At 37.2% G+C, this 24,541-nt stretch overlaps 1 protein-coding gene across 1 annotated transcript in view; it reads left to right on the forward strand.

Annotated features, from left to right (window-relative positions):
* Nucleotides 1-24,541, forward strand: part of LOC311293577 (transmembrane protein 132C) — a 215,224-nt gene that overhangs the window by 134,983 nt on the left and 55,700 nt on the right. Inside the window, exon 4 of the mRNA XM_084413963.1 lies at nt 22,710-22,893. Within this exon, the coding sequence (XP_084270089.1) occupies nt 22,710-22,893 (184 nt within the window). The remainder of the gene's footprint in view (nt 1-22,709; nt 22,894-24,541) is intronic.

Genomic DNA, 24,541 nt, shown 5'->3' on the forward strand with positions numbered 1-24,541 from the left:
ACACACACACACACACACACACACACACACACACACACACACACACACACACACACACACACACACACACACACACACACACACACACACACACACACACACACACACAAACCAATAACATCAAACCTTGAGCATCCAGTCCCAGAACACTTAAAAGATCAGACCCGCCATTGATTCCCAGAAGCCTCTGCGGGAACATGTGCTTTTAACCTACGCCAAACTTTTCCATCCTCACTGACCCCAATTTAAGTGTGTCTGAGTTTGTGCTTAAATGAGTCGATTCATTTGATTTTAAGAGCTGAATCGGAGACGTACAGCTGTCGGTCTTCCTCAACCTCACTCCGCCTGGCTATTCTCTTTTCCAGACAGTTGTGTGTGGTTTGTGTACAGGTGAATTCAGTAAGTGCCTTCTATGTGGCTGGATAGGAATTTTAAACCCTCAAAAGAGATTAAAAATGGGGTTTTATTTGCTACATGCCCGCCTAAACACAGCACTTACACTAAAAGCACGGAAGCAACTATAATCCAATTCTGCTGGACCGTACGTCCTGAAACAGACCAGGGTATGATGCTCTCACACTTCTTTGGGACTGCCAATTCTTGCTTTCTTATTTTCTATGTCTTTCTGTCTCTCTTTTTTTTTTCTGTCCCCCACACACATGTACATTAAACCCAGCACTGTCCTGAGAAACAGACTAGAATATGTGAATGGTCAGATTCGGCAGGTCTGTGTGCCATGGGTACAGAATCCTCAGAAAGTCTGTGTGTGATGGAGCAGGACAGGAAAGAGATGGGCAGTCATTAGGGGGTTGTTGAGTGTGTATATCCAGTGGGGGTGTGTGTGGGTAAGTCCAGTGACAGGCGGCCAGATACCTGGCCTAATTCAGTCACTTTGATCGGAGCACTCGCATGCATTACTCCCTAAATATCCAGCCTGATTTTTCCAGAGCCGCATGCTTTCTGACCCTCCGCTCAACTTATTTTCAACCCCTGCTGGTCGTCTGCTCGGAAGATCAACCGTCTGAACCCCTGTGGCCCTCTGGGACTCAAGGGAAAGATGCCATGATGTTTAAAAAAATGCACCATAATAATGCAGTCGGATTCATCCACAGTACCACAAAAAGAGCATAGTGCATCCTTAATGATTTTTTTATTATTTTTTATAAAGATTGAAAGAGTTGTTGTTGACGTCATGCAGTCATGGTGTTTTCGCTTATAGCCCAACTTTACCAATTTACCTCTGCCGATTGTATTTAGGTTACAAAATTCATAAAAGTTTAGTTTATTTTTTTCCGTGTGTTTGTGTGTGTGTGTATGTGTGTGTGTGTGTTGGTTGTGAAAATTATCTTGTTGAGCAAAACTTGGAAGATTCATACACTTTTATTGGCCACAGAGCTGATTATCTGCAATAATAATAAATAAATAAAAAACATCCTGTTGGCCTTTTGTCTAGGTAACTAGGGTGATGCTAATTTCCGGGTTGGTCTACAAAGTACATAATCTCTGCAGCATTTTATAGAGATTGATTGTAGCATGTTGCTAATGGCTTGACACTCTTCATAAAATACACTACAGACACTAATTTTGGGTGAAATAATATATTTTAAATTGTTAATAAGTTATTGGTACTTTATGGTATTGAATGAAGTATATTTATAATCAACATTTTTTGGTAATTAATTATCTAAATTTTTCTCCTTTCTCCATATTAGATGAATTCTGTCACTGCATTTGTCCTAATGCATTTTGGGATTGTCATCTCTGCATACTTTAGGGTACTTAAGGAGGCATCATATACCTGGATTCCTTTTTGGAATGACCTTTGCATCAGGAAGTGCCGGGTTATTGTCTTTGCAGGTGCCTGATTTAGTTATTAATGCCCATAAGATGGCTATAAAGTAAAGTATATATTGTTTTTTTTATTGTTTTTGATTCATAAATACAAAACACAGAAAGTGTAAGACGTTGTTTGCTCTAAATGAAATAATTATGTATTTGCTTCAGCATCCCATTTCTGAATGTATGGTTTATTTGCAATTTAATTTCTCTTTAACTTCAGATTTCACGTGTGTCATATTGGAATTCTTTATTATATTTACAGAAATCTAAACGGAAGGAATTACAGTCCATCACAATATCAAAGAACCATATTTATATTGGAATCCATCTTATGTGTTTATGTTTTATATTTTATTCATTCAAATGGTGTTTACATCCAGATGGCTGAATGCAGTCATAGCTTAATATTCTCTGCGTTGGAGGGAAAATCCCTCTTTTACTGTAAGGAATTCCTTTATTCCTGGTTTTTTTTAGGTTTCTTATTCGTATTGTCTTTACATATAATCAAAACCAAATCTTTTAAATGACAAAATGCAAATAATAGCATTTTGCTTCAAAAAATGTCTTGCCTGTTATATAGCAGCGCTGTCCCCAGAGAGTCAAAGATAGCTGGTATTTTTACCATCCACACTGAGGAAAACAGATTGAAGTCCCAGTGGTTCAGGAAGGCTTGGAAATCAGGCTTGGACTGTCTTTTCTGTCTCTCATAGCACCCATGACATCCTTTTTGACACAAGCCTCCGACATCTGAGAGGAAAGGGGAGATAATCATATATATGCTTTTTGAATTGAATTTTGGAGACCTCAGAATATTCAAAACAGGATGAACCTTTATGGACTCCTCTGGTGATATTCAATACATAAAAATGAATAATTCCTTCATTATTTGTTTTTATTGTATCTTTTCTATAAGATACAATTGTATGTGTGTTCTTGTGTGTCAGTGGATGTGTATGTTGGTGTGAGTTACTGCACTAAGATTGTGTGTGTTTTCATTTATATAATGTGTTTGAGATTTTAAATGAAGTTGGATTTATGCTATGTGTGTGTGAATTTGATATAAATAAGGGACATTTTAGTCATTACTCCAGTCTTCAGTGTCACATGATACTTCAAAAATCATTCTAATATGCTGATGTGCTGTTCAGTAAACATTTCTTATCAACGTTGTGCTAATATTTACATTTGCAATATTTACGTGATACATTTTTTCAGGATTCAGGGAAAATGTATTTGAAATATATATTTTTTGTAACATTATAAATGTATTTACTGTCACTTTTGATTAGGGAGAGAAATTCATTCTTTGTGTTGATAATTCGGCAGAACTATACGTACCCCAGTCAGAGAAGCGTATTTAAACAAACAAAAAATCTGAATGAAAGATACAGTAAACTTTCACTAATGGCTAGTCAAGTTCACCTTGTACCAAGATAACTGCTCTCATAAATTATGTGAAGGGAGGGCTATAGCTCCACCTCCCAAAAAATCTATATATTATTATAAAAAAAGATAGAAAGAGGGAGAGGAAGTGTGTAGGGCCAAAGATGTATTTTCTGGTGTTCTGTTAAAGCGAGGGCTGCTGAAGTGTGGAGAGGATTGCAGATTGGACAGTACATTCACACAGGAGATGAGTTTGCCATTCCTCTTTTATGTCTGCCTTCACAACTCACAGCTTGACTCCATCTTGTGCCAAAAAGGCATTTTCCTTTCTGCTGAAAGCCTATATCTATTACTCTTTCTTTCAGCAGAAATATGGATTCGGTGAGGGTTAGCAGAGGACATCAACTAAAATATCACACTTGCAGCCCATTAGCCAATCAATTGCATTTTATTTTTTATTTTTTATTAACAGCCTAGGCTAAAGATAACGCATTTTCCTGAATCTGTCAGTAAAATATCTTGGAGAGACTAAAATTGAATAAGTAATATTTGGTAATTAAGCAGGTTTGTACAGGAGAGATTGAGTCCCAGTTTCAGTGAACAAATTATATTTTATTGAGTTTGTTTTACAGGACAGAAATGTCTTCTGTTATCACTTTGCAGCTTACAAGCTGCAGAGTGCAGAGGAAGAGGAAACTAACAAGGATGTCATTTTTAAATTAAATTGTCAATTTTGATTGCAAATCAGAGCAAATACAGTATTTAAACAGAAATAGTGCTATTAATAGTGCAGAAATAGTAATATTATTTTTATTATTGACTAATTTTGCATAATGTCAGATACTGAACAAAGAATATAGATCTTTTATTAATGCAAAGATTGGTGAGTTTTCGCCATAAAGGGCCCTATCCTGCACCCAGCGCAAGTGACTTTGTACACCGACGCATGTATCATTCCTATTTTGCACCCGCGCACAGCGGACTTTTCCCTCCACAGACGCACGTCGGTAAACTAGGAAATACACTTGCGCTCCCGGGGCGGTTCAGCGCAAAGAGGAGGCGTGTTCCGGCGCAAACGTTCCCTCATGCTATTTTGCAGGTTTAGAAAACAATTCCGCCACTGACCAGGAAAAACCTAGTTTAAAGGTTTAAAGGTAACATGCGCCCCGTTGCGCATGTTATTCATATGCTATTTTAAGGGCGCATGCTTGGCCATAATCAATGTAGCGTGTGCACAACGCGCATACACTTTGATTCTCTCATCTACACAGAAGCAGCAGTTTTCATTTTTGCAAATCATACATTATTACAATAGATAGATAGATAGATACACAATTTATTATAAAAGCATACATCTAGCTTACACATTTACCCAAATTATCATACGCCTGTTTAACCGAAGTTAATTTGGGTGGGTTTCTGCATCCCCAATGTAACTTCTCTCTCTTTTACGGCCGTGACGAGAGCGTTGCTGTCCTCGGCTGTGAACCACTCCTGGCGTGCGCCTGGCAAATCCGCAGTTACAATAGCAATCCGCCATGGAAAAAGCGCGTCTGCTCTTAAAGGGAATGTGAGATGTCGCTCTGATTGATTTATTTCACAGAGTCATTTATCCCGCCGGTATAATAGCAACAGCGCCCAAGACCCGCCCACAAAGTTACTTGCGTTTCGCGCTTGATACTTGCGTTTCAGATCGTTAAAATAGGGCCCATAGTCATAAAACTGACCTGAACCTATATTGCCCTCTATTTTGCCTTTTTTTTAGCTGCTTTACAGCAGAATTTGAATTTCTCTCATATTTGTTGAAGCATCGATTCTGTTATTTTCCTATTTAAGCTGATTTGAATCGATCTGTATTGTATAAAGTGCTATATATATATATATGACTATGACTTGACTGGAGATAGATCGTTTTAAATGAAATGCAATGCAGAGAAAAAAATATAAAAAACTGAATTTTTTATTTAGTTTTTAGGTGAAATATATTTCATAAATAATCAGCAGATTTACCCAAAAAATAAAAAAAAATTATAAAGATAATTTAAAAATAAGACTAAACAAGCTAATTAGATGAATAATACATTTATTGAATGCATGTAATAATGGAGATATAGAGCAAGGTAGACCTCTCTCTCTTTCTGCAGTGTTCTCATTCTCTATTGATCACTTCTGCCCTTGAAACCTTGTGCAGACAGACTCATCCTAAATGGCTTATATCCTGCAAACAATGGTAAGAAAAATATTCACACATTCCTTGTCACATGTGTGTGTGTGTGATTGAATGTGCTTCCTAACCACTGGACAGCACACTTCACCCTTTAGATCTATTTTGCCATTAACTTTTGCTCAGATACTGATGAGGACAGTCCCAGCGGGGCCTTAACCTCGACCTTTTGGGTCATTTCAGAGTGAGAGTTTGAGTGGTATGTGTGTGCAGATTCTGTTGATTATGCTAGTTTTTTATATATGAATATAACCAGCAAGGATGCATTAAATTGGTCAAAAGTGACATTCATAATTTATTCATCAAAGAATCCTTAAAAAAAATCGCAGTTTCCACATAAAATAAAACTGCTTTCAACATTAATAAGAAATGTTTCTTGAGCACCAAATCAGCATATTAGAATGATTTCTGAAGGATCATGTGACGTGATTATTTCATAAATATTTCACAATATTACTGTTTTACGGTATTTTTGATCAAATAAATGCAGCCTTTGTGAGCATAAGTGACTTAAAAAAAAAAGAAAGAAAGTCAAATCTGTTGAACGATGTGTAAATTCTGGTGGTGAATGATTAGACTTTAAGACTTACTAGACTTTGCAAATGCATTATTGTAATCGTGTAATCAAGTGCTGTTGATAGAGCTTAAGTTACATTTGACCCAGAATATGCATTTAAAGATAAAACATTTAGAAATGTATTTTTAGAACTAAATAGTGCACAGAGAAGCAACAACAATAGAAACCATAATAATTTTTATAAATTGTATTGCATGACTTACTTGCTTCTGTAGAACATAAAAGGAGATGTTTGGTGGAATGTTCATGCTGCCCTTTTTCATACAGTGCAATGGCATTGGACAGTGACCAGGGCCATTAAAGCACCAAGCAGAAAAATACCATGAGTGTGAGTAAACGATGACATAATTTTCAGCTATGCCTCAAAATAACAGAGAGTGTTTGTGACAGATGGTAAGTCGGCTTTAATGCCTGTTGACCCTGCCTGTGTTTTTTGAGGTTGCTTGTTTGTTCCTCAGACAGTCCTCGTTTGTGTGCGCGATTATTTTTTTGCCTTTGTTTTGGTCCTCTTATTACTGTATATGCGGTGGCGTGTAAACAAGCGTGACAGCCGCTTGAAATCACAGAGTGACAGAATACATATATTAAATGTGTGTGTGTGATGAGATACAGGCGTGTTTCTTGGACAGGAAGTCCTCTCCACTCTAAAGGTCAGCGGTCGCCAATCAGAGCCAAATAAAGAATGCAGATGAGGAGAGGGGGATGAAAAGAGAGGCGGAAAAACACTAGCCCAGCCAAACAAACTGAAAACAAGCTCCAGTGCCGGAGGCCACAGCGGTCAAGAGCAGAACAGAGGGGGCAGAGCGACTCCCAGTGCGCAGGAGTGCATTAAATAAGCCAGAACACACACAGAAACAAACAAACCTGCTGGTAAAACACACACTGATTTATCTCTATTATCTGTGCTAGTTTCTACTCTGTTCAAACAGAACAATGGTTTAGATTATTTACATTTATTCATTTGGCAGATGCTTTTTTCCAAAGCGACTTACAGATGAGGAAGATCACAAAAAAAGTGTGATCCATTTTATGGATCCATTTAGTTAATGCATTTATACTGTAAGTGCATTTGTACTGTAAGTGTTTTGCACATATTATGCTCTACTATTCAAAAGATTGGTGTTGGTAAGATGTTTTTGAAAGAAGTCTTTAATGCTCACCTAGGTTGCATTTATTTGAAACAATACAGTAAAAAAACTGAAATATTTGTGTATGTGGTTCATTATTTAAAATACAGTGGCCCCAAAAAAGTATCTGGAGACTTTAGGCATGTTTACAATGTATGAATGTCATTTATTAGATAAAATATTAAACAGTGGAATTATTATTCTTTTTTTATTTATTCTTTTTTAGGGTTTTCTCCCATATGTTTTATTGATTTTTATTTTATTTTATAATGCAACCATTCCTTACAAATCTTGGTGGTTACACACTAACATAACAGAGACAATAAAACAAACAAACAAACAAGATGACAACAACAAAAGAAAATATCTTAATAAGAACATTACAGCAACTATGATGCATCCATACAATCAGCAGATTAACCCAAATTAATAAATGTCTTTCCTTTCCTTGGTAAAACAAATCCTTTCCAAATGCAAAATCTTTCCTAAATCCATAATCCACGTATCAAAAGTTGGTACTGCCTCAGACTTCCAATGTTGTAAAATCAGACGTTTTGCAAATAACATGCTGAGGGATGCAGCTTGTGCTTCATACTTGTCCAGTCCCGCTTCTGGTGCCACCACACCAAACAATGCCATGATGGGATCCGGCTTTATAGTTCTGGAATATACCTCAGAGAGATGTCCAAACAACAAGTTCCAGAAGTTGTAGAGCTTGTGACATGTGAGGAACTGGTGGCTAAGTGTCCACTCTGCAGCTGAACATTTTGGTCACAAAGTGATGTATCTAGAGAGAATTTGCGGTGGAATTTATTTGAACAAAAAATAGCACAAACTAACTTTTTTGAGCATTCAATGTTGTTAGGTTTAAAAAAAAAAAAAAATCCTGACCTGTACACCTGTGTCAATGGTCTTTGAGACGAGTTAATTAAAAGAAAAATTACCTTCAAAGGTGTAAGTCAGTTTTGAGAAAATCTCTAAGATCATTTGTTTGCATGTGCCATTTAGTCTGATATTTTTATATCGAATGCAATGAAATGCATACATTTTTAGTTTGACTTAAGTGTTCAAAATCTTTTTGGGGCTTGAACTGTATCTTAAATTAATTTGTTATGAAAGTGACTCCATGACTCACAACTCCGAAACTGTAGTGTATAGCCCATCATTTGTAGTGTAAAAAGTCATTTTGTAATCTCTGAAGGTGACTGTTCTGGATCGACCGTGGCGTCCCGCAGAGCTGGACTGGACAGAACAGAGCTGTTGATCAGTTAGTCACACTCACTGATTAGAGGTGACGCACACTACCTGGTTTCTATGGTGATGACTGACAGATCATATTGAAGGCAAGTGGGAAGGTATTATGGTGTGAGGAGGAGGATGGGGTGCATCATGGAAAGTTTAGCTGACAAGGCAGGTCAGCATGACAGTTTGCGTGTTAGAGAAGAGAGAAAATGCTGCGGGAATGACAGTGGAATTGTGACAGCTCCGTTTCCTCCTTCATGCTCGGCCGCCTGTGATCCGGCCCCGACCTGTCGCACCGCGCCGCTGAGTGTTTGATGGCTGTCGAGCGCTTTACCCACCTGACCTAAGTGTGTATGTCTGAAAACTGTGTTCACCTCTCACAGAGAAACACAGAGAGAACTGTTGTTTGCTGCAATACCTTGAATCCATGTAATACTCCATGCTGATTCTATCTGTCTGTCTATCTATCACTCTCTCTATCTGTTTGTCTGAAACTATCCATCTGCTACATACCAATCTATATCTTTACTGTTGCGATACCTTATCCATCAATTCAATACTCCTCACTGATCAATCGTACTATCTGTCTGTCTGTCACTTGATCGTTATATCTACTGGCTGGCTATATCTAGACAAGTGTAAACGCGCTTCTGATCAGAATGTTATCCGATCAGCGTGTCCTGGTCCAGAGGTATCGGTGTAATGTAAACGCAATCCAGCCATCGTATCTACATTCAGAGGGCGACGTCATATAAATCCCCACGTGGCTGTCAGAAAATAATGGCTTGATGCAGTTTAGACAAGAAATTTAACTTATTTGAACCTTACAATAAACGTCAATCTTTAAAACGTCAATCTTTTTATTTTAATTCATGATCTATCTATCTGTCTGTCTGTCTGTCTGTCTGTCGTTCAATTGTTCTATCATTCTATTTATCTAACGGTCTATCATCTGATGTTCCATCTATCATTCTATAACTCTGTCTGAAACTATCCATCTGCTACATATGGTAAACTATGTATCTGCCTGTCTATCTGTGTATCTGTCTTAAATTATCCATGTGCTACATGGCATAAACGTGTACTCACGCATATACTTTGCTGCCTGTATATATGCATCAGAATTTCTGTTTATGTGTGTGATTTAACAAAGACCCGGGCAAAACTTGGCTGAGTTTCAAAGCCATTAGCAGTGAGTGGGCGTTATAAAAGGGAGAGAGAGGACATCTGATTTAGTGCTATTCAAGCTGTCACACACAGACACACTCGCTCTTACAGTAGATCTGTCCTTTCGATACAGAAGAGAGCACACTGCTGACTTACTGGCCTTGGTGAGTTTCCAAACCCTTGAGCACTGGGGCCGTAATAAACTTCTTCAGCTGCGTGTGCTGGACACCAGCTCACAAATAGCTCTCAAACACTTTATCAGGGAGATGAGTACTTCTCTTTACATGAGTCACTAATGCTGTTTAAGCACTCTTCATGTATATGTTGGAGCCGTGGCATATTGTTTAGGGCAGGTGCTTCTTACATGGTGAACTACTGTGAATATAATTTTGTAAAGACTTTTGCGATTTTTAAGCATTGTAACCGATCAGAGACAACAGACTTATCCGTTGTGTGTATGAATGCAGTGGTGAATCGAAGGCCTATTGCGGCAGCACACAAAGTGCTTGTTCGCTTAAGAATTATTTTTTTATTTTTTTACATAATTGGCATAATTCTGATTTATTTTGAATTTGGTTGATGTTGCACTGCTCGGTTGCAATGCAGACTGCAAACACTGGGAACGAGACACCACAAAACTAGAACACTCTCATTATAATCAACAAAGCGTAGACACAGTGTAAATAAGAGATTTATTGTGCAGTGTAGACAGTGTTTGTTATAATGGGAGTCTGTTTGTGGACAGTCAGTGAGCTTGCCCTGAACTTACAGTCATGTGAAACAGCATAAACTTGCAGTGACAGCTTTAGCGATTATAATGGGATGGGAGCATTCTAGTATTGTCACATTGCTCGCTTTCTCTGTATAATTTATTAAAAATCAGCTTGTTATGGGTGTGTAGCATAAACAAAAATATGGCATGCAGCTGCCTCACACAAAATAAGTATTGTAATAAGACAAGTGCAGCCAGCGGTCACCATTAAGCCACGGTTCTCGTGTACTGTAGGTGTCAGGTTTGAATCTGGTTTGTGTTCTATTCTCTCACTTCTGAATAATATCTAGTCACTATGATAAAAATCTTTGAATAAGCTGTTCACACATCTGTGGCGTTCTAGTCAGTACCTGAATTTGTTGGAGTTTGTCAAATGGTGTTTGTCTTGACTGATTACAGCGTGGACAAACAGCAGAGAGGTGGAATCCAGCCACTACAGAAGTAAAGCTGATACAGACTGATATGACTTGAATGTGTGCCAATGACTATTGTAGCAATGTGAAACAAATAAAGGAATGAATGTTATTCATTACTAACTGTGCCTTCTGAACAACTTACAGTAGCTTTCACTGTAAATTTAGTAAGGTTCATGCTTAAAACAAGAAAAAAATCCTTTTTGAGTTTAAAATCTATTAAGAAGCTTTAAGCTTTCCAGTTTACTGGAAATTATGATCTTACAGAATTTTACTTGTCTTCAAGCAGGCTACATTTAGTTTGTGTGAATGATATAATTTACTAGAAAACAGACTGATTAACTCTTTACCCGGCATTGACCAAATTTTCTGTTATTTATGAGATACGCTTCCCCGCATTATTGATGGAATTTTCCGGCAATCTATGTAATATCACTGCAATACGGTAGGGGGGCGCTGTTACACATCTTCTAAAATATAATACAGAATCTCCAGATCAAAACACAGGCAAAAAAATAAAACGGAAACAAGCAATAGAAGTATTGCTTATGCATGTTTGACAAAATTTTTGCTTTTTTATGAAACTTTTTTATGAAACAAAGTGTTGATAAAAAAGAAAAGCAGAGATTTTGATACATTGCATGTTTAGATATTCAAACAACAACATATTCTGGGGGCCATGAAAGTTTTGTGAAACTGATCAAAAAAGCTAGCGGTGGCTGGCAACTTAAAGCTACACTGTGTAATATTTTATGTTGATTTTTAGCAAAAACCACTTTGTTCTTTCAAAATTATACGTTCTCATTAATGTGTAATCGCTTCAACCAACCAATTAAGTATTTTCGTAAGTGTATAATCTGCAATTTAGAATACATACGAGCGAGTTGCTCGAATGGCGGAAGCCATGTTCCGCATCTATCTTGAAAATACATTAGACCAGTGGTTCTCAAAGTGTGGTACGCAGGCTCCGTCTAGTGGTACGCAGAGGAATCACTGAATTTCGCACGTAAGATCAAACCGGTGTGATCTTTTATTGTCATCGGTCTTGGCTGGTCCCTGGAGCGTACGATACGATTACACCGGTGTGAGTAGAACGGCCAGTGCATCACGTGATCAAGTCAACTGCTAAATTCAAATGTGCTTTCGCAATCGCAGTTGGCTGGCGCTGAGCCAGAGACGGACGCGCGCCACTCAGGCGCTGTCAAATATCACAGTTATTCAGTGTTTTAACCACACAATGTTTATTTTAGGTTTCAGACATTTAAATTCACATAAGTACTAAAAAAACAATACATTTAGAATTTGTAAAATACACACTGATGTCTATGGAAGCGGAAATAATAATAATTTCCATTATAATTAGACGACACGTTTTATTCATATCAGATTGTGTAAGTTACACATTGTGTAAGTAACTTTAAAGTTAACTCTATTCTTCTCCCAGTTCACCGGCCACTTACTTTCATGCATTTCGGGAGAAGTGGATGAATTCATGTGCTGTAAATCCAACAGATCCGATTCTCTGAACAGTGGCACAAACTAACATGACGGCGCATATAGCTCAACTAACGCGGTCGTTATAAAGGTGTTTAAACAACATAACACTTCCACTTGAATATATTTGACAATCGGAATATCAAATATTTCATGCCATAGCTAACAAATTTGTGAATATTTTGAATAAAAAAATGAAATAAAACTGCGGTGTGTCACGTGACAAGCAATGACGCGTCACCATGGAAACAATATCGGTTAAATATGAATACACAGCCTGTGTTTTTTTAATTAATATTTTAAGTACAGTAGGCTACAGTTTTTTATTTCACTTTTAGGTGCAATACATTTGAATTGAATCATTATTTAAGTTTTTTATTTACCTGTATGTAATCAGCACAGTGCAGTGTTAATGTTCAAACTGTGTTTTTACAATGTTTAAAGTGACTGACAATAATAAATATTCTTATTAGAAATTAAGCTGCCTCATTTTTGAGCTGTGCATAACTGTAGCTGAATAGTTAGGCCTACTACGCTACTGTATTTCATATTGGTCATTATGGTGGTACTTGGAGAGCCAAATATTTTCTGAGGTGGTACTTGGTGTAAAAAGTTTGAGAACCACTGCATTAGACAAAGAGGGACATACCTGGAAATTCAAGTTTCGCCTTTCGCGTTTTTACACTCAGTGGCACCGAGACGAATGCGAGAGGGAGATTACTCATGACTGCCGGCAGATTTGAAATAATACGGCCACCGTAGGAGTTAAAACGCCCTCGGAATGGGAGGGGCTAGAAAGTAATATTCAGTTGGTAGTCATATACAATTTCACCGCTAGATGGGAGAAAATCCTACACAGTGTAGCTTTAAAATAAAACGCTGGCAGGGAAAAAGTTAATATTGTTTGTTTGTTTTTGGTCAATATTGTGCATTATGGTACATTGTTGCCTCTTGCAGTATATGTTGCACATTGTAAGTTCATTCTTATAAATGCAATTTTGCAACTTTCCAATTGTTGCATATTTACTGACATTATAAGTTTGGGGTCGGTACGATTTTTTAAATGTTTTTAAAAGAAGTCTCTAATGCTGCTTGTTTTAATCAGTATTCAAATTCAGTAAAAACAGACATTTTGTGAAATATTATTAAAATGTAAAATGACTGTTTTCTATTTTAATATGTGACCCGTACTGGCAAAATTAGTCAGAATGAGTGAATGTTCAAAAATGAGTTATATATAAAAAAATATATTATATATATAAAAAATTATATATTGTTAAAAAAAAAAAAAAAAAAAAAAAAAGAGCTACACCTGTTTGTCAGCAAAGTAAATTTTGAGAAAAATCGACCTAAAGTTCTGAAACAAAATGACCTATCAACTATACCATAAAATCCCTGTTAATAACACCCAAATAACACCTGGTAATAACAGTCAAAAACCATATCTATATGGAAAATATTTGTTCAACTTTATTGAAAATATGTTTATAAAGAAGATTTAACATTGTTACCCAACTGATTTTTCTGCTTAGCAGGCAGTTTGAGAAGCATGACATCCATGCAGCAAAATGATGGTACAAAATATCAATAATAACAATGATAACAGCCCATCTCATGTAAACAAGCTTATTAAAAAAAGACTAAACTATTTGTAAGAATTTTCATGATATTTCCTGCATGGATATGTTAATGATCAACACAGCTACAGTAGTAAAGTTTATTTTCATACAGTCATGACAGTTTCATGTTGTGTCCATGCCCAACCATTGTTCAAGATTTGCTACATTATTGTCCACAATCATCTTGTTTTGGTGGTGGCACATTATCACTGAAGTAGTCAATAATAAGTTGAGCAAAATGTTCCATGTCAATTGCTCCGGCAAGATTCTCAGACAAGATTGAGGACTCTCACTATCATTCATATATCCATTACAAAACAGGCATATATATCGACGAAATATTGAATTAAAAGCTTGAAAATGAGAAATTTCTGTTGGTTACTTTTCGTGTTTTCAAAGGATGGACGCTTCCATGATACCACAAAGAGCCACCGCGCGGGGTGATTTTGATTAATCAGCTGGTTTTGTTTACATCAGCATGGATTTGAAAAACACATTTCATTGGTTCAGACTCATGCCGTCGATAATTCACTATGAATATTCACAAAGTTGGAATTCCAACTATATCAAACTTGTGCTGAGGGGAAGCACCAGTCGTTGAGAAGCGAGCAGAGAAAAACAGCTTTTTTTTTCATGGATTATAGAAACAAAGGAAATAGGATTTAGGAAGGTACACTTCTCAGAATACGTACTGCTAAAACATGAAACTTCGATAAATCATTCAGTGATCCACTTTGCTTCAGCAAAGATATAGTTGTTGCCTGATTTCTTCTGAATTTACTCACAGTTAATAGGCTTGATGTAACTTGTGTTTTCCAGTACAGACTGCATATGAGCCCTCTTGAGCAGTCAGTGGGGTTTTTGTGGAGTGAATATGCTTTACGAGGCTGGATTCAAATTCACTATGACCTAAATACCGCAGAGGATCTCTATGGGGAAATGACAGAGTCGAAAGAGGCATTGTGTTCTTGACAGAGTAGAGAGGTGGAGAAAGGGAGAATGAAGGTGAGAGAGGAAAAAGAAAGATCGCTAGCATGACATTTCTGTCTCTTTTGGGCTCTATAGCGTGTGAAGACTCTCTTGGCTCTGTTGGCAAGGCCATACACACACACACATGCCTGTTCACACACACACACTTGTATGCTATTGTGTGGTGTGTATGATAAGGCAATGTAGCCGAACGGACCTCCGCACAGTTTAGCGTCAGACCGCTGTGCTCCACCCGTCTGTCACTGCGGTTACTGACTCCTACACACTGGAACGCCACTGCAACCGTGAATCTCCCGACACATTCTGCTGCCTCCCTCTCTTTTTCTTTCTCCCTTTCTCTTTCATGCTCGCTGTTTTTTACCCTCTCGTTCTTTGTCCCATGACAGCTTTAGTTCTGGCTGGTATCCAGCGGTCAGTAACGAGGATATGACATTGTTCTTCTTCCAATCTCTCTCTCTCTCTCTCTCTCTCTCTCTCTCTCTCTCTCTCTCTCTCTCTTTCTCAAACACACACACACACACACACACACACACACACACACACACACACACACACACACACACACACACACACACACACACACACACACACACACACACTCTTTTGAATGCTGACTCTCTAACCTGCCTTGCTTGTGCATGGCAAAATAGCAATTAGGTCAGTGTCTGGCACTAAATATAGTTCACCAAACTTCCATGAAGTGATTGTTCCTCTGCGTTGGGCTGAACTTGAGCCTGAGCCAAGACAAAGACGGGTCTGAACGATCTGTCTCACTGCTGCATGGGAGCAAGACCACATAGGCGTACATTCATGCACTTGTATATGAGACCAGTATCGAAATGCTTCTATTTCGTATATCTTCTTTATTACACACATTTTAGATAAAAAAATGGCCTGAAAAATTAACTAAAAGTTTTTCTGTTTTCGATTTGTGTCCCTTTTGCTTGAATGGTAGCAGCACTCACAAACCATATACTGTATATTTCATATAATTGTATTTATTTATCTGTTTCTTTAAGATTATTCATAATCCTATTTTTTCAGGTTTGAAATTCAATTTTTAATCCAAGAATCCAATTTTGAAATCCATTGTCTGTGTATTGTGCTTAAAACCATCATAACACCATAGCAACACCTGTACAACCAACCACAATGCTCTAGTATCATTGTAGCTAATTTTGCACTGTGAGGCATCACTAATTTTTTAGCAGGTATTTTCTAAATAAAATCATACAAATCTATCACAATTTAAAGTCAGCATGAAATGAAAATTGACCATATCTATTTTGTAAATGCATTTTATTGATCTTATTGTGAAAGATTCATCCATGTGTTGCATTTTTTACTTTTTTTTTCACACTTGTAGTTCGGTTTGTTTGGTCTGAACCAGAAAAGAAAATGAGACATTTAGTCTTGGTTCACTTAGCTTTCACACTGTCATTTTTAACACAGAGCCTAAACATATATAAAAAACACTCTCTTATGACGTATATTTTGCGAAGGAATTTGTCGAACATCCAAACCAGTGCTGTATACAGGGCTAAATGTGCTCACTGTATGTAGCTTTTTAGGGTCACATCTTGTGAAGTCATGTCCTGTATTTGGTTCGTTTACATGTCTTTGGTTATATTTCAGTCAAACTGCACCAGAGTTCAGTTGAAAGCGGACCGAGACCCATCTTTTCAAGGTTCTCGGTCCACTTGTTTGGTGCGCACCAGGGTTCAGAGGGCACTTATTCAAATGAACCACACTAACATAGCAACCGCACCAGAGTTTGTTTTAATCGAACCAAACCTGTCTAGTGTGAACACACCCTTAATCTGCTTAAACACTGCCACTTTTTACAATCGACTGCTAGCTCACATTCAAATCTGCCTCCATCCATATAAAAAAAACATGGAAAGAACCAAGTCCCCAACCTATCTTTTTTCTTTTTTGATAATCTGTTTCACTCGGATGTACATCACAATATGAAAGAAAAGATCTGTTGCTACTTCCATTACATCACAACTTTAACCTCTTCAAGCAGAATACTTTAATGCAGTGACAGATTAATTAGAGACATCTTGAAAACTGAAAGCCCTTGGCTTGCTCTTTGTGGACACTTGCAAAGAAACTCTCTTTAAGCGATGTCCTGAAGTACACGTTTACCTAAGTGAACCCGTCACGGGTGACAAACGGTTCTTTGAGTCTGGCTGACTGCACTTCTCAATCCCCTCTGCCTCTATCCAGCACTCTAAAACATGACTTTCTCAACAAAAGTTAAACAACAGGCGAGTGATGTATGGTTGTGTGTCTTCCTCTCAGTTGCTTGGTTTCTAACCTACAATAAGATAAACACTCCTACCTTTTCGGCATCTGTGGCGGCCAAAAAAAAAAACCCTGAACCAATCGATGATGGCTAATTAATACAGCTGGGGACAATGAGACTTCTCTCTTCCCTCCGCTTAAATTAATTATGGCTGAGAGAGAGACTGAAAAATCCTGACTGAAGGTTTGTGTTTTGACTCCAAAGCACTAGTGCCTGTACTTTCTCCCTGTATGCCTCCAAACATACTTAAAGTAAAGATAATTGCTCAATTGCATTAGAGTTTCTGAGGGGGTGAGAATACACACACATGATCACATGCACTTAAAAACTCAAAAATCCAATGCTAATTACATTTCCAAGGGGTTATGCCATTGGTTTTGTACGGGCTGTTTTCACTGTTTACTCTTCAGGCAGTTAATAGTAATAGTTATAGTAGTATAGTTAACAGTAATAGTAAAACTGTATATTTAACTATTGTCTTCTCTTAAAGGGAACAGTTCACTCCGCAAAATTTAAAGTTCTGTCATCATTTACATCCATGTCACTCCAAACCTGTATGACTTTCTTTCATCTGCATAAAGAAAAAGGAGAAATGTTTGAATGTCATGTTTTCCATTTTTCAAGCTCCAAAAAGGAGGGAAAAGTACCATTAAAGTGGTTCATTTGACTCACTAATGCACTAAATTGTTGTCTGAAGCTGTATGATAGCTTTGTGTGTGAAACAGACCAAACTCAAGTTGTTATTCTCTGAAAAATTTGACATCCGGTCTCTTTGAGACATTTGTGACAATTAGTTCAAGAAGTAGTGATGTCGGATTCCTGAATGAATCGTTCAAACTTTTCAGTGAATCGATTGGTAGAAAATTCTAATTTGCACTTTCATTTGCATATTTAAAATTGGCATTTGAAGGTTTGACAACATCAATGATTGTTTCTTGATTACGACACAAATGAGATTTGAGGGACATTCAATGCTCAAATCTCCTTTTGCGAAATCATACAGGTTAGAACATGAGGTTGAGTCAGAATTGCATTTTTGAGTGAACTATGCCTTTAAAAGAAACACAGAATTCCCACAATGCATCTCTCCTTTGCCATACGCTCTTCTGCCCTGCTTATTATCCAGCCGTTTATAATGCTTAACAACTTTGCTGTCCTTTCTACTTGTCATCTGCTTCTACATAACTAATCCTCTTAACACTCGTGAAAGTCCTGTTCAGCGCGTTTGTGTTTGCGTATAATTGTGCAAGACCACGTGTGCATGTGTTTTGCTTGTCTGCGGCTCATTGTTCAGCGTAGCCGAGTGTTTGGGCAAGATCGCTGTCTGACTCAAAATGAGTGAATAATGACAAAATGCTCATGCTATTCAGAGAAATGACATTGCGCTTCCAGAAGAGACAGAGAGGGACTGTGACTGATTCTTTTTTCCTTGCTCTCGTTCTCCATAACATTATTTATCTCTCGTTTTCTGACTGGCCGTCCCCTCCCTCTCTCCCCACTCCCCGTAGACGTATGCCATCTCTGCAATAAAGTATTGTCTGTTGGTTTATTGATTCATTTACTGCTTCTAGAACATTCTTTTTGAAGGAGGAAGAGGTCAGACAGCAGCACATCCATCAAGCGGCCGATTGGGCGAGTGTAATTGAACTCATTTTGGGGGTGTCATAACAAGGATGGAGGGGGGAGGCAGTTATTTGGCCCCTGTTGATCTGAGGTCAAAGATCAACTTGGAGCATTTAGAGAGGTTGTGATCTAACTGTGTGCGTTCATTCATAAGAAAAACAAGAGAAAGCAATAGGAAGAGTTTCCTGTCATTAAAGTAAATGGATTTTGCAGGATTGAAGCTTAGTGCACAGATTATTTCACGTGCATAAAACACAGCCATATACAGTGGTCGGGAATATCCTGTTTATTTGCTACAGTACTAAGTGCCATAAATAAAACTTGTGAAAATCTTGGTTCGGTATCTTGTTAAGGCGAGACACGGCAGGCAAAAACATTGATTTTTCATGCAGTGGTCAGTTTTGAGATTTTGGGCTAGTTTACTCCTTCAATATGTGTTCTTTCAAGCTGCTATAAAGAAAATGTTGAAAATATACATTAAGATGTTTATTTTATTACATTTTGTTTACTTGCGGCAGTAAGTTTCTCCCGAATTTACCAAGAAGTTTGCAGTCCAACGCGACGCGCCGAGATCCGTCTGTTGACTGAAGTCTGTCATGGCCGGTATCGTTGTAAAGCTCCGAGTCCCCTGCACAACGCTATGTAACCCACATATGAAATCTTTATAAATCTTTAACTGCCGTTTTCTAAAAATGAGTTTTTTGTCATTCTTCAGTACATACATTTCAGCCTATGTAGCACCTATGTACTAACTTAACAGTTATACACTTAGCAGTATTCTGAAGATATTTTTAGAGGGATTTGTTAATAAATCATTCCTGGCCTGATTTATGTGACATTTTAATAAAAAAAATATAGCGAAAATCGATTTTTTAAGGCTATGGACAGTATATTTTGATTTCCTTGGTAATAAAAGCATATATCCTGAAGTTTTATTTTCATCTTGTGTGTAAACAAAATGAAAAAAAGAAATTTGCACCTGGCTTTATCATATGTTCAGATCTATCTACCGAAAATATATGCAAAATCTTGCATATTTAATGAGATAATGCCTAATTTGCATAATTTAACATACAAATTTCTAAAACTTGTAATACATTTTTTTAATATTCTTGTGTAAGTAATCAACTGAGGAAGTTTCATGGTGATATCTATTATTAATTTTTTTTACCCTAGTCACCTGTAGTGTCTCGCCTTAATATGACTTTGTTTCCTGGCATACTGCTAAAAACCTGTGCGTGCTGACCCTTAGAATGACAGCCGAATGCATATTGCACAAAAAATGGCAAAAGCTGGCTGAAATCTCCTGTTCCATGTGTTATGGTGAGCACGTTTTGTGAATGCATACCCGTAACGGTCTGAGACAGAAACTGTGGTTTCTTCTAATGCTACAATGCTTTTTATCTCTTTTTTCTCAGTTTCTAACACTCACACTAATGCACAGACATCACGTTATTCATTAGTTGTTTTAAGATGCATTGTCTACCGGCTGTTACTATTGTTTCCCACAGTAAATCTTATTTAATGAGCTTCTATTGTTCTAATTTCATGTGCAGATCAAGCACTCAAGTACTGTATACTGTGGATGTGATTACAGAGAGGAAACCCTTTAAATTGTTGATATCTTTTGAGATATTTTATGTCCATTAAACAGAAGGCACTCTAGTGAAACTTATACAGTAATTTAATCTATACATAATGAGGATACAAAGCATTCATCACCTAATATTTTTTATTAATATAGTAATCAGATTTTTGTTATGTGTTTGGCTAATGTTAGAGTTAAGCATTTCATGTTACCTGGTTAAAGGGATAATTTACCCCCAAATGAAAATTCTGTCATCATTTACTCACCCCCATGTCGTTCCAAACCCATTAGACTTTCATTCATTTTCGGAACACAAATGAAGATCTTTTTAATGAATTTGATTTCAGTCCCTCCATTGACAGCTGTGCAACTACCACTTTGATGCTTCAAAAAGTTCATAAAGAGATCGTAGAACATATGAATTGAGTGGTTTAGTCCAAATGTTGAACAGATTGAATGTAGGCTTTTGTTCACATATAAACATTCATCAACTCACACATCAGTTATAGTAAACGTAAGCTCAAGCTTGTTCGCTTGATGTGCGAGAACCAGTGATTTTCATTCCCGTGTTACGCAGCACGCTTGAGCTTCCGCAAATGGTTTGTTCTCGCGCTTAAATCAGGTTTGGTTGAGCTTCTGTTTATGTTTGCTGATCAATGTCTATATGTGAATAAAAGCCTAAATTCATTCTGTTCATCATATAAAGCGATCAAGGCTTTTTCTAGAAAATTTGGAATTAACCGCTCAATTCATATGGATTAGTTTTATGATCTCTTTATGAACTTTTTGAAGCGTCAAAGCGGTAGTTGCGTAGACTGTCAATGGAGGGACAGAAATCTATCAGATTTCATCAAAAATATCTTTATTTGTGTTCCGAAAGTGAACTAAAGTCTGACGGGTTTGGAATGACATGAGGGTGAGTAATTAATGATAGAATTTTCATTTTTGAGTGAACTAACCCTTTAAATAGTTTGTATAATTTTTATTGTTATTTGCTATTAAGAACATGCATTTTGGGCATTTTTGACAATATTTTCATTACAATTATCATCTATTTTTTTTCCATTATATTTAAATATTTTTAATATTTTTTTACTTTAATTCACATCACTGCTCACCTGTGAAAAAGAGCATGGCTGCATTTGAAATCGCAAACTCTCTAGGTATGTACTTATCTTGAACCATTAAAAAACAGTATGTTGAATGTGTGTAGTATGAATGTAAATCGAATACACTACATTCGTCATGTTGTCATTATCATGTGACCTACCAGTGTCAGTTGCGCTGCTTTACTGCCATTCACAACCTGTTTCCCGTGGCCTCATGGTAGGTAGGTACTTAGTTGATTCCACATGGGAAATTGAAGTGCATTAGCAGCAATACAAGAAGACAGTGAAGTAGCCTACTCACAGTTCGCACAAAATAACAATAAAAACAGGACAATAGACTATAATATAAACCTTATAAAAACAAAACACATACAGTACTATACACATGTAATAGATTTAACCCAAATTTAGAGATTAATAAAGGTTGCTATATTTAAAGCTGCAGTCCATAACCTTTTGTTAAAAATGTACACAATTTATATAATAAGCAAGTACATCATGCATCCATTTTGCAAGCCGTGTTTTTGTCTTATCCTGAATCAGTACAGTACACCTACAATAAGTGTTTATACCGTACCACTGCAGAGTAGCCCAGTACCTGCGTGACTCGTCATTGACATAAACAGAAAGAAGTAGCTCCAGCTACAATGTTCTTTCGCAAGACACATGCAGTTCTGTTTATTAACCACTAGAGCGCCAAAAGTTATGGACTGCAGCTTTAATAAACAATTTATTATTGCATATTGTAAGTATATCATTAAGACCCAAAACAGAGCCAAGAAAACAGTAATTATTGCACATAATTGAGAAATAGTAAAGTGGGATAGTGAAGTGTCCATTAGATGCGTACTTTAGTATCTCGTCGGAAGTAGTCAGTCATTCAGGTACTTTTTGCCAACTCTTTTCTATTTTACTGCTCTTTTCGCATACTGTTTTTCATTTATTATATAGAAGTCGGATGCAGCCTATATCATGAAAGGCCTCTTTGTTACAAGGGCTTTTTAAAGTCATCACATCATCAGTTTTTTATACTAGATTTTTGTAGGAGGCCAATTGTTATACTGCCCCCTGCTGTCCTGGAGGATGTGTGAATAGACATCAAAACACAGGATAAAATCTGTCTCTGGGCAGTAGTGGTAGTACTAAAGCCTTTGATCTTCCTTCATCCTAGCCTAGACTGTCTCTCTCTCGCTCGCTCATCTAACATCTGTCTTTCTCTTTTTCTCAACAGACTTGATGGTTCCTTCTATGAGATCATGTGGGTGGACTTTGAGATTGACAATTTCATCAACCTGCGGTCATCGCAGTCCATCCGCTGGCAGATAGAGTATCCCTCCACTGGAGCGTCTGCCGAAGTCATCTACACTGTCTACATCAGCCAGAGAGACTTACAGGGTATCGTACCCATTGCTGAGGTGAGAACGCACCATTCACACAAAATCATCTCAATATTTCCTAGCGTTGTCCTTAGGTAATATGTGTTTATTCCCAAATACTTCTCCAATATACTGTCCCCTGTTTTTTCTTTAATTCGTAGATAATAATTTAGGAAATTCCCGTGATATGTTAAACAAAAAAAAAGAAATCTTATTTAATTTCATAAATGTTGTCCCCTTTAAACAGGGTTATGGCTTCTTTAATCTAAAAGAACACTTAAACAGGTTTATCTGACATAAGGTCCTGAAAATGCTTTTTTGATTGGAGAACAATGCCGTGTCATTTAGATTTCAGCTTTGAATAACATTCTAGTCCTGGACATGCACCAAGTTTCCCTTCGTTAGCCAGAATTCCCATTTAATGAAACTAAAGCCCCCGTTAGTCTTGCAGCATTTTATGATTCATTTACATATTTTTCATGACAATTAAGCAAAACTCCTATTTATTTATGTATTTCCTTTTTTAAAAAAAGTCACATTAAGTCAGTTCCCTAGCCGAAGTTCTTATTTAATGAGACTCTGGTATAAAGCAAGCAGCAACAGTTTGTTGTGTTTTGATATATGCTGTTTAGAGGCAGGCAGTGCTGAATTTGATGATGAAATTGTATCATCCAACAAAATCATCCACCTGAACTGTGTTTTAGGGATTAAGCTCTGTAGGGAAGTGTGTCAGTCTTTCAGACAAGCAGCCTCCTGTGGTTCTGTGTGATACGAACAACAATACTTTGTCATGTCAGAACCATAGGACGCAAAGAACGCTTATAGCAAACAGAAAGCAGCAGCTATCTCTGTGCTCTCTAAAATACAGCATGAGCAGTCAGTAGTGAAGATGAAAGAGCAAGGAGATGTATGGGTATGTTTGGTCCAAAGTTAAAGCTGGTCTGAGGAATTTCCACTGTACAATGTCCGTTTTTTATTGTGACCGCATTACGTACAGACGAGAAAATGTTAATTTATCGTCATCTTTTTTTTATTTGGGTATTGTTTATGTATTTACATTTTAGCAATTTTTATTGATGAGATATTATTGAGTTGACAGGAAATATAATATAATGAAAAAGAAAAGAGAAGAGGATCAGGACATGATATGGGCCTTAGTGTCCTGCATCAACACTTGTGATAACCACTAGGCCACGACCTAGACACCTTTTTTTATTTTTTATCACCCTTGTGTTTTGACCTTCAGATGGGTCAGGTCATGTGTTCATCCCCTGCTGTCTGGAGCTCCATGAGACATGTGCCTTCAGCAGGGGGGAGAGGTGACTCTCACAGCCCCAAACTGGGCTCTCCTGCTGGGGTACATGATTCCAGCACACACCCATCAGCTCGCTCTCACCATGGAGCCTCTCGCAGTGCTGAATGGCTGTTTCCACTGTGGGGGAAAGTCATAGAGACTGAGGCAGGAGGATAGAGTGTATTTTATACTATTTTTATATCACATATATAATTTTTCTAGATTCTTTGTTTCTATCTATGTAGTATATACTGTATATATTTGAAAAGAAATCAATACTTTTATTTAGCAAGAATTCATTAAATTAATCAAAAGTGACAGTGACAACTTCTATATTGTTACAAATAAATTCAGCCTTGTAGAGCATAAGAGATTTCTTTCAAAAACATTTTA

The sequence above is a fragment of the Rutilus rutilus genome (assembly GCF_951802725.1).
Source record: "Rutilus rutilus genome assembly, chromosome: 7".
Taxonomy (NCBI): Eukaryota; Metazoa; Chordata; class Actinopteri; order Cypriniformes; family Leuciscidae; genus Rutilus; species Rutilus rutilus.